General features: G+C 50.0%; 5 protein-coding genes across 5 annotated transcripts; 3 read left to right on the forward strand and 2 right to left on the reverse strand.

The window, feature by feature from the left end:
* Positions 1 to 184: 184 nt before the first annotated feature.
* Positions 185 to 826, forward strand: N7484_002414 (U4/U6-U5 snRNP complex subunit SNU23; the record flags this gene model as incomplete). The annotated part of the gene is made up of 1 exon (XM_057112834.1): positions 185 to 826. One exon carries the CDS (start codon positions 185 to 187, stop codon positions 824 to 826), a length of 642 nt encoding a protein of 213 aa, XP_056977571.1.
* A 236-nt stretch (positions 827 to 1,062) lies between these two features.
* Positions 1,063 to 3,880, reverse strand: N7484_002415 (baculoviral IAP repeat-containing protein; the record flags this gene model as incomplete). The annotated part of the gene is made up of 4 exons (XM_057112835.1): positions 1,063 to 3,166; positions 3,226 to 3,335; positions 3,390 to 3,686; positions 3,743 to 3,880. 4 exons carry the CDS (start codon positions 3,878 to 3,880, stop codon positions 1,063 to 1,065), a joined length of 2,649 nt encoding a protein of 882 aa, XP_056977572.1.
* A 357-nt stretch (positions 3,881 to 4,237) lies between these two features.
* N7484_002416 (phosphatidate cytidylyltransferase) lies at positions 4,238 to 5,824 on the forward strand (the record flags this gene model as incomplete). The annotated part of the gene is made up of 2 exons (XM_057112836.1): positions 4,238 to 4,249; positions 4,325 to 5,824. The coding sequence occupies 2 exons, from the start codon at positions 4,238 to 4,240 to the stop codon at positions 5,822 to 5,824; spliced, it is 1,512 nt and encodes a 503-aa protein (XP_056977573.1).
* A 970-nt stretch (positions 5,825 to 6,794) lies between these two features.
* N7484_002417 (S1/P1 nuclease) lies at positions 6,795 to 7,828 on the forward strand (the record flags this gene model as incomplete). The annotated part of the gene is made up of 3 exons (XM_057112837.1): positions 6,795 to 7,044; positions 7,106 to 7,203; positions 7,259 to 7,828. 3 exons carry the CDS (start codon positions 6,795 to 6,797, stop codon positions 7,826 to 7,828), a joined length of 918 nt encoding a protein of 305 aa, XP_056977574.1.
* A 1,441-nt stretch (positions 7,829 to 9,269) lies between these two features.
* N7484_002418 (uncharacterized protein) lies at positions 9,270 to 10,128 on the reverse strand (the record flags this gene model as incomplete). The annotated part of the gene is made up of 2 exons (XM_057112838.1): positions 9,270 to 9,765; positions 9,818 to 10,128. 2 exons carry the CDS (start codon positions 10,126 to 10,128, stop codon positions 9,270 to 9,272), a joined length of 807 nt encoding a protein of 268 aa, XP_056977575.1.
* Positions 10,129 to 10,594: the final 466 nt, after the last annotated feature.

Raw genomic sequence — 10,594 nt, forward strand, 5'->3', positions numbered from 1 at the left:
CTTCAAAGTACAATGAATAGCAAAAACATCCATGTGCAACCATCATAAACCTTTGTAAACATAGAAACGGTCTCAAGACTGGACCAGACCCGCTTACCTAATGCCGCCACTGCGGACCTCGAACTCCAAGCTTCAACCTCCAACTTTCAACACTCTAGCTTCCTCACTCTACAAACCCACCACAATGTCCAAACAAAGCGCCGCTGGCGCCCCTTCAGACACCGCCTTCCGCAAAACCTGGGATCGCGAAGAATATACCAAAAAAGCCGCCGACGAAGAAGCCAAACGCAAAGCCGAAGGCAAAGCTCGCTACGAAGCCAAACTACTTGGCAAAAAATACCATGCCCCGGTCGACTACAGCTCCCTCGAGGCAACAACAGCCCGCAGTAACCGCCTAGATGTGGCATCGATGGTGGGAAAGACGACCATCGTGCCGGCGGGATCAGCGCTCGGCAAGCGTGGACGCGGAGCGGGATTTTACTGCGCGGACTGTGATCTGACGTTCAAAGATAATATTCAGCTTGTGGAGCACTACAATAGCAAGCAGCATTTGATTGCGACTGGACAGAGTGGCGACGTGATGCGGGCTTCGGTTGGAGAGGTGCGGGAGCGGTTGAGGATGTTGATGCATCGGAAGAGAGTGAGGGAGGAAGAGGAGAGGAAGGCTTGGCAGTTGGATCTTGGGGAGCGGTTGCGGGAGCGGGAAGAGATTGAGGCTAAGGAGAGGGAGGAACGGAGGCGCAAGCGAAATGAGAAGCGCCGGAAGGGCGGCGATGTTAAAAAGGAAGATGATGGTTGGGAAGGCCGGTTGGGAATTATTGCCTAGGATAACTGGATCCCGGGGATATGGCCTGTTTTATGATACCCATGGCGTTTCAGGCTCATCTTTTATCTCTTTCTCTCCCTACGACACATAAATGTGAACACAAAAGTATTGTCATTGCATATTCGACGCAGAAGAAATGTGACCATATTCAATCGTGATATACCCTCCAGACGCCGGAAGACGCCATAACCATATCCAAGAAAATAACCAAACACCAAGGAAACGCATGTGCTCGTTTAATCAATACACTCGATGGCCTCGAGTCGCTGCATGCCTCGACTCCCCTCTTTTTCAAATTGACCGACAAGCCGTTCGCATTCACGCTTGAGCCGCTCTTCACCATTCTTTGCATTCCACATGATCCATTCTTCCACAGTCATCTTTTTCTCCGGACTAGTCAGCCCTCGCTTCATGCCATTGAACAGGCCAGAAAGATCGGCATTCTCCTTGTCACTAGCCTCTCCAAATAGGGCTTCGTCAATGTCCACCGGTGTCCAAGGATGGTTGGAAGCCGCGAAGGCACCGTTGAAATTGCGTTTAGATGGCGACGGAGTGGCTGCCGCCCGCGGAGTCTGATCCTGCGGTTCCGCTGGTGGGATAGCTGGGCGGGATGCTGAGAGACGAGAGGAAGGGGGTCGGTTCTCGGCATCAGAGGATTGGGGGGACATTGACGGCGTGTGCTGGTGCGCTGGTGGCAGAGGTGAGACAGATCGCTTAGATCCTCGGGATACCCTCTGCATACTGCCTCGAGACTCTTGTGGTTTCGTGATATACTCGGTCAGATGCTCCTCTTGGGGAATATCACTGAATCGCTTGACCGTCTTGGGAGGTACAGGCGTCCGCTGTTTAGTCGGCGGCTCTGGAGAAGGTTCCGGGGAAGGTTCTACAGGTGCAACCATCTCGACTTGATCTGGTAGATCATCCGGCGTCCCCCATTCTTCATCTGCAGATGGAGACACCGGCACAGGCTGCTCAGGCATGGGTTCCTCAAAAGTTTCTTCCACCACCGGCTCAGGTGATGGAGATGGCTCCTTCTTTTTAGACTTTTTGGATTTCTTTGCCTTGTCTTCTTTCTTCGAAGATTTTTTCATCACAGGCTTCTCAGGGGTTGTCGCTTCTGGCTCCGGTTGTGGTTCCCGTTCGGGCTCAGCTTGAGGTTCAGGCTGATACTCGGGCTCGGGCGCGGGCTCGGGCTGTTGATTGACGATTTCAACCGATACAAATGATTTATGGTGCTCATCAATAGGCTGGTCATCAGGTGTGGGTTTGTTTTGAGTGGACTCTCGCGATGCCGAGGCCTTTGACTTGCTCTCTTCCTTCTTGCTCTTCTTAGTTCCCTTCTTCTTAGAACCCTTGGCGGCTTTGGCCTTGGGAGCTGGTTCGGCTTGCTCCTCGATCAGCTCCATGGCATCCACATCGGGTTCGGCAATGACCTCTGGTTCTTTCTCGGGATGCTCCTCGTAGTCCATAGGCTCTTCCAGCTCCTGTGCTTGCTGCTCAGCCGCCTTGGCGGGCTTGGTTTTCTTGCTCGCTTTGGATTTCTTCGAAGCACGAGGGGCGGGCTCGACTTCAAGCTCCGGTTCGGGCTCTGGCTCTACTAACGGTTCGGACCCGACCTGCTCCGGTACATCCACTTCGAGACCTGCCTCTATAGCAGCATCTAACTCTGAGTCTTCGGGTAAACGGGATTTGGAAGTTGACTTGGACGAGACTGAGACATCAGAAGCCTTACGGCTCTTGCTAGTTCCCTTCTTCGATCCCTTGCGGCTTTTCTTGAGCTCTTCTTGGGGTGCTTCATCCGCAGGTGCCGCATCCGACATCTCATACTCATGCTCGTAGTTGTAGGTCTGAGATACGCTGCTGCTTCGGGTGCTTGTGTTGCGGCGCTTACTGGGTGGTTCGATCGACGGTTGATCAGGTTCAGCCAATGACTCGGACTCATCCCGTGCCATTTCCTTGCTGACCCTCTTCTTCCCTCGACCTGCACGTTTGGTCTTGGGGGCTTCTGGCTCCGGCTGCACGTGTTCAACACTGTCCAGCTCCATTTGGTCTTCGGCCTCAGCTTCCTCTTTTTTGGCCTTGGTGGATTTACCCTTGCCCTTCGCTCCCTTCTTCGTGGCTTTGGACTTCACACTGGCTTGTGACATGATGCTTTGGTCCATTGATTCGTCAAGGTCCTCCGGGGCTTCAGATGTGGTAGTGCCGACTGATTGGGTTGAGAGGCGAGAAGACGCCTTTGACACGCGTGACTTTTTTGATTTGGATCCTTTGCTCTTCTTTGTGGGAGGCTGCGCAAATACGAAGAAGGAGCACTCTGATGAGCGACGATAGTGCTCCTCGCTGGGGAAAGGGTTAGTTTCTGTTGCCCTCTGTAACAGGCAGGAGCAATCGGCACTTACAATGGATCATCCTTGGGCTCCCAGCCGTCCAGGGAGAGCTTGCAGTAAGCACAACTAGCCAAATCGTTACTCTCTTCTGTCGGGCAGAAATACCATCCAGCTTCGACCATCTGCCGGGCTTATTAGCGTGTGGTTAAAGAAGACGGGACCAAAGACCGGGTTACCTTTTCAGATTGACAGATCCAGCCGCGTTTTTCATCATGAGGCCATGCCGAGCCAAATGTTGCCAACCGCGCTTGGGAAATACGCTCACTGGTCGGATCCTCGATAGCTGAGGGGTTGGAGCTGTTCTGTTGAATGTCCATAGTGATCGCCCATCCGCAGTCCGGAGAGTGCTTGAGGTGCTCCGTGATTGGGTTATCTTCCTCCTCCCATCCATCCAATGCGCGGCCGCACTCGAAACATGTTGTGTTATCGGGGTTGCTTTCGTAGGGTTTGTAGAAGAAGCCTGCTTGCGCCAACTAAAGACATTTCGAGTTAGAGAAGAAGGATCAAAGCCCTCAACCGGGGATTTTACCTCTGCAGGGGAAGGCTTTGAATGAGGCCATGCGATGAATCTGGGGCCTTTCACGCCTGAAGATCTCCGCTTCTCGGGCTTGAGCACAACGTCGAAGCTGGCCAGGCGGGCTGCGAATGTGTCCATTTCCGATCCCATGATTCAATAGTTTGAATAAAGGACAGTCGGTCCTCGGTCCCGGGTCGGGAGTCGAAAGCCGGTGCTTGTTGTCGAGGGCGCGGGGTTGTTGGTCGATGTTGATGCGGTCTGTTTACACTGTTGATAGCGTTGTTATGCGAAACGCGCGTGCACGTGATGAGATTATGTCATCGCTTCCGACGTCAGACTCACGGGAGTTTGGGAATTAATTGTTGAGCCAGCGTGGGACTAATTCAACCCATCTGCTCTTGCCATTGACTGTTCTTATCTACGCTCCATGATCCGGGACTGTGATAATCCCTGATCTTTTTGATCTATCTTGAGCCGTGCGCTCCGCTCCTTATCCGAACCGCGCCTATGCGATCAGCTGTACGAACTTCAACCCTAATTGATGAGAGCAGTGACCAGGGAAAGAACAACCATGCTGATTCCTCCTCTTTATAGATTGTTTCTCGGGGTAGAACCCCCAGCTCCCTCTGTGGGGCTCATCTTCGTTATTCGGCTCTCCCGAGGCTGCCCGCTTCAGTTCGTTGTTTCGCAATCGATTCTCGCTCGACTCTAGACTCTCCTTTGATCCGATCTGCGAATGTCAGTCCTTCCAAATCATCATTATTATACAATGTGCCCTCTCAACTATCCTCTGCCTCGTTCTCCACCTCACCCTCATTGTCCGACACGGATTGGGACCATAACCCGAATCTTCAAATCTCCAACTTCTCCGAGCTTCCGTCCAAGGACTTCGGGGTCAATCAGCACATGATCATCAACCAGGAATTCAAGGAAGCATTGCGACAAATTCTGTGGCAATTCCGGGCACCTATCCGGTATGCATTCGCCTACGGATCGGGAGTCTTTGCACAGAATGGCAGTGCAACTGCCTCCACCCCAACCCATCCATCGGCGCCGGCCGCCATCAAAAATATGCAACAGGGGCCCGGGAAGATGATTGATTTCATTTTTGGAGTGTCATATTCCCAACACTGGCATGCATTAAACTTGAGTCAACATCGCGATCATTACTCCGGGCTGGGCTCCCTTGGTTCATATGCGGTTTCCCAGGTTCAGGACCGATTTGGAGCCGGTGTATACTTCAACACCCACATTACAGTAAGCGGAACGCTGATCAAATATGGCGTTGTGAATTTGGACACGTTGTGTAACGATCTTACCCGATGGGATACCTTATACCTTGCCGGGCGCTTGCAAAAGCCCGTTAAGATCCTCCGTGATCACCCCAAGGTCCGATTGGCCAATCAGATGAATCTTTTGTCCGCTCTGCGGGTGGCTTTGCTACTACTCCCGGAGCGATTTAGCGAGTTTGAACTCTACAGCACCATCGCTGGCATCAGTTACATGGGCGACCTGCGTATGGTGTTACCGGCAGAGGACCCTGGCAAAGTACGCAATATTGTTTCCGGGCAGATGGCGCACTTCCGACGTCTATATGCCCCTCTCATCAATAATCTACCCAATGTATCTTTCCAAGATCCGCGCTGTAGCCAAAATGACTGGATCGATGACCCAGATGTTATCCTGGGGATGGTGCAAGATATGGACCCGGTCCGCCGCGGAAACATGGTCCGCCGTCTTCCTGACTCGTTCCGGGAGAAGCTCTACTTTCAATATCAAAGCCGCTATGCAATCCCCCGGGCCGAGTTCGACAAGATGATGGCGGAAAACAACAACACACAAGATATCGTTCGCCGGCCCCAGGGAGGTCCCTTTGAGCGCCGTATTGCCAGTGATGAGAAGCTGCAAGAGGAGGTGTCCGCGTCGATCATGAAGACGATCCGATGGCCTAGCACAATCCAGACTATTAAGGGGCCCTTGACTGCGGGTCTTTGCAAAAGCTGGAACTATATCAAGGAGAAGCGGGAAAAGCACAGGAAGTCCCAGGCAGTTGCCAAGGCGGCGGCTACCAATGCCGACACAAAGAAGGAGTAAAGAGAAATTGTGGCATATTAGGCGAGTCATTGGGGTAGACCGGCATACATGGGCGTTGTGTGGCACTTTTGTTCCAATCATTGTATTCAACATCTATGCATCTGCAAAATACATTGCACCTACAGTCCCTGACAATACAACATACAAGATCATTGCCGACTATTAAAAATGCAACACCCTCCATACATCAGCCAAGTACAGTGGTTTTGACAACTGACTTTCCCTAGATTCAGTAACACCGGGGTCCCCTTTTCTCCTCCGTCATCAAGTCTCAAGCTCGTAGACAGTATGGTATTCTCCTTTCTCAAATGCTGCCCAGTTGTTAAGATGACAAGGGCATATACCATGTGGATGCCAAGAAGATCATACGAGGGCTTCCACCACCAGAACCGTAGCATTTTTCTTTTGTCTGTTCTAGCCCACCTGACTTGCGACTGTCATGTCCGCTTTCGGGACCGACGAAACAGAATGGGTTAGATGTTACTTCGGCTATTCCAAAGGTTGGTCGGATTAGCCTCCCGCTTTTTAAACCTCGGGCCGTGCCAGTCCAGCCGGGCTTGGTAGGTACATCTAAGCTGGCCAAGCAGTCTAGATAAAAGCTGAATTGGTTTCATATGATCAAACGAGCTATCCAAAAGAATAATTAAAAAGGAAAACAAGGCCAAAAAAGGGGGTAAAAAAGGGAAAAAGTAATATTGAACTAGTTGCTCGATCAGTGCCAAAGCTTTTAACACTTGATCCCAATGCCGGTCTAGATCATTCTACGACAAGGGTGCGAAATGGCAATCATGGAGGTGACCATTAGATCTTACATCTTTTTTAGAGGGATTTGATTCGTCCTAATACGTCCCTGCATACCGGCAGTCGTCATACCGCCTGGTTCCACACGTCACTCTCTCCACCAAATAATAATTCAATGTCAACAACTGCATTATTGCAGCATAAATCATTACAACTGATCAGATCCAAGATGGCTTGTGACTTCTTATTATTGATCGTATTCGTCTGGTCAATTCTTTGTGGGCCAACTCTTGGATGGGGAGATGTCGGTCACCGCACTGTTGCCTATCTGGCGGAGCAATATCTCAATGAGCAGGCCAAAGGCTTGCTTAATGACCTACTGCCTCGTACCCAGGATTTCGATATCTCAGACGCGGCCGTCTGGGCTGATGAACTAAGGCATAGCGAACGCCCTTCTACTGCAGTTTGGCACTATGTTGGTATGTTGCAGTTCTCCCTTGATGAACTGGTAATGAAGATTGATGTCCCTTCCGAGTACAGATGTGAAAGATGACCCTTTGGGGAATCACTGCAATATATCACCTCTGCCATCAAATTGCGAAGAGAAAGGTTGTATCATTACGGCCATGGATAAGATGGTGAGGACTTCCCTTTATCCGGCGATGCCTCCTACGCAAGCCTGACCATCGATAGACCGACCAAATGCATGACGATAGCTCGAATCAAACAGAAGCTGTTATGTTTCTGATCCACTTCTTTGGGGACATCCATATGCCTTTGCATGTGGAGGATTACAGAAAAGGAGGGAACCTGATAAATGTTACTTTCGACGGTCGCAGAGGCAATCTTCACGGTATCTGGGACACAGATATGCCCCACAAGATCAACGGCATCGGGCACGTCATCAAGCATAACGATGAAAAATCGGCCTCTCTCAAATGGGCCATGCATCTGTTCCAAATGAATGAGCACAGGCCGACGACCGCTGTGGAATGTTCGGATATCACTAAACCTGACGTCTGTGTCAAGGAGTGGGCAAAGGAGACCAATCATTTGAATTGTGCTGTGGTGTTTAGTAAAGGGCTTCCGTATATCGAGGACGAGGATCTTGGGGGTGAGTACTACGATGATGCTGCCCCGGTAATTGCGGAACAGATATACAAAGCGGGCGTGCGTCTAGCAGCCTGGATCAATGCCCTTGCAGAGCAGCGACACGATAAACCGGCACTTGTCGTTCAAGGAGATCGGATGAGGGATCTTTGAAGTCCATGCAGGTTGGATGATCCTATATTGATGAACAGTCTCCAAGCCAACGAGCAATAGTTATGTGATCAAATGTGCTGCCCCATGTGAGCTGCCTTTGCTTGAATCAAATAGTCATAACGTAGACGCTTCCGTTTCAGCAAACTCGAAACTCATAGTGAGGACCCCCACTATGACTGGTGGAGCCTCTCACCCTGGCAAAATTAAGTGAATAAATGTGACAAACTGACTGGAGGAACTGACATTGAGAATCTCCAATTTGTGGTCCCGCGAAAAAGGAAATACACAAGTATCTGCCAATTCAGAATTTAGATCCATCAGCAGAGGGGGGTGTTTTTACTTTTGATAAAGCCAAAGTCGCAGTATTTGAAATTCAGCCATACCAATCAACAATAATGAGCAAAATCAACGGGTCGTCCTTCAATTCTTCTCTTCTCCGCGCAAAAACTCACCCCGTCGACTTTTAGTCCCTGATCATTCACCAGGATAATGGTATCACTACGGCTATAAAGTGGACAATTGGGAAGTGGTAAAGCGCCGGTTGACATGGCACCTAGTGCTGCACCACTTGGGAGTGCTTGGGCTTGACCAGCCTAGTTGGGGACCTTTCAGGGAGACAGGACCTGGTGTGGTCTGTGGGATTCGTGAGAGTAACTGATCTGTATTGAAGACCATCTCGCCCAAGAGGGGGCTACTAATGCCTCCTTGAGTCTCACCAGATTCTCCGTCAGATCGGCGCGTCGTCCTTTCGATCTAGGTAGTCCTCCCAGGTCTCGGATGATGTAGCATGTCCGTCGTGTTCATCTGTGTATTTCACGGGCCTTGCTTTCCACATACCGTAATCATTTATCGGCATATTAGGGAATAGAGTAAAAAGGTACGGTTTAGGAAGTTTTTTTTTTTTTTTTTTTTTTTTTTTTTTTTTTTTCCCTAAAACTAAGGTGTCTAGCTATAGACCGAAAGTTTTGCGAAAATTAGGTACCTTTATTAGGCTTCCGCATGACCTAGCGGGACCTAGACCTAGGCTGTGAAATCACCGGATTGCTGAAATCTATATTAGTGTCAGGATTGTGTTAGTTGAAGCACTCGCACACAAACCTTGAAAGCGCTTCCAGAATGTTCCTGGTCAGCATCTCAGGAGACTCTTTTTCCATGTCACGGGGTTTGTTTCCGTTGGAATATCTGTGATATCGTAACTTTCAATGTATCTAAATCGCTTATTGAGTGCCTTTTTCTCGAAAATGGGACAATTATATAACTGCTTGGCTATGACAGCATGTTTGTTACTCCTGACTAGTTGACAGCCGAAGTGAGCCGATAACTCAGCAGCCCATTCTTAGAGTTCCTCTTATTTGATTCGACTCTTATGGCACTACAGGATAGATCATCACGTAGTTTCTCTTTATTGTACATAATTGACGCCACTGGCCTAAACAGTACCTCAACCGCCCAGGAGCCCCGCGGACATACCTGTTTCCGAATTAGGGAAATACACCCCAACACTACTTTTCAAAAAGCAGTTTCCTTCCTGACCTCCATCAAACGCAGCCGTCAGATTCGCAGAATAGGAAATCCCCTTGCATTGCTCGTCTGAATCCGCTTCGTTCCACTTCACACATTGAGAAATGCAGGATTTCAAACTATACTCTGTTGATGGAAAACCTAGATCGCTGACTGTTCCATTGCCGGATGATGAGTCAACGCCCTTCGGCCAGTCAACGGCGCATAGTAAAGTGAATATCGATCCGTCTGAGCCGGTAATTGTAGTTAGGTTCCGCCCGGGGCATGGATTCGCAGCCACCCCTGTTGTGCCTGATGTAACGGGGGCAGATGATGTTGTTGACGCAGTTGTGGAGGCAGTGGTAGTAGAGGACTGTGGAATGGAGGATGCAGAGTTGCCAGGTGTTGTGGAGGCAGCGGTAGTAGAGGCGGAGTTGCTGTGAGATACCATGTTAGATGGATCTTGTTAGAAGTGAGCGCGAAACATACTTTGAATTTCTGTTAGCCAGTGATCCTCCTACTCCACCGCCCACTGCACCACCTATCACCAAAACCGCGATAACTAACAGCAACCAGAGCACTGAGAGCCTCATTCCGCATATTCTTTTAGAGTCGCTCGAAGAACCAGCTCTAGGCGAACCATCTTCGAGTGTGACTGGGCCCGCTTTTATTGGTCCGGATACGTAGTATGTATCTCCAGCATGGTTGTTGGCTTCTTTTTCTGCCTCAATGGCAACTTGAAGCTGGCTATAATGCCCTCGTGTGTGGTCCTGCCTTGGGGCGACTTCAAGCCCATCCATCCTGGACTGATCAAATTCGCACGGGACGTAGTGAATCGCCTGCTTCGTGAGACCAGCCTATAGTCGTGGGCTAGAAGCCAGATGGAAGATAGCTTGGAGGAAGGGACAAAGTGCTCAGCCGTCAACTCGTATTAGTATGATTATGATTCAGTATGGAAAACACGTCATGGCAAAACAGCTGCCCTGGTGGTACGAAGATTGAGGGGCAAATCGGTGCGATCGGAGGATCAGGGACACGAAAAGGGGACTTTCAGTGACCCAGCGCTAAAGCTTCCACAAACATCGGTAGAATGCAGCCAAGAGCCTTGGAGACCGGATAACCGCCACTAACTATATATAGGATGAAGCGTGCATGCTAGGTGTAACCTTTGTGTTCTCCACGGCGGCTGAGATCCCAATTCCCCTCTTCGATAGGGCCGCATTGAAATTAGTCTCCTATGATCGAAACCAATGACCAATGATATCT

Source organism: Penicillium longicatenatum (genome assembly GCF_028827895.1).
Source record: "Penicillium longicatenatum strain IBT 33135 chromosome Unknown contig_1_segment0_segment0, whole genome shotgun sequence".
NCBI lineage: Eukaryota > Fungi > Ascomycota > Eurotiomycetes > Eurotiales > Aspergillaceae > Penicillium > Penicillium longicatenatum.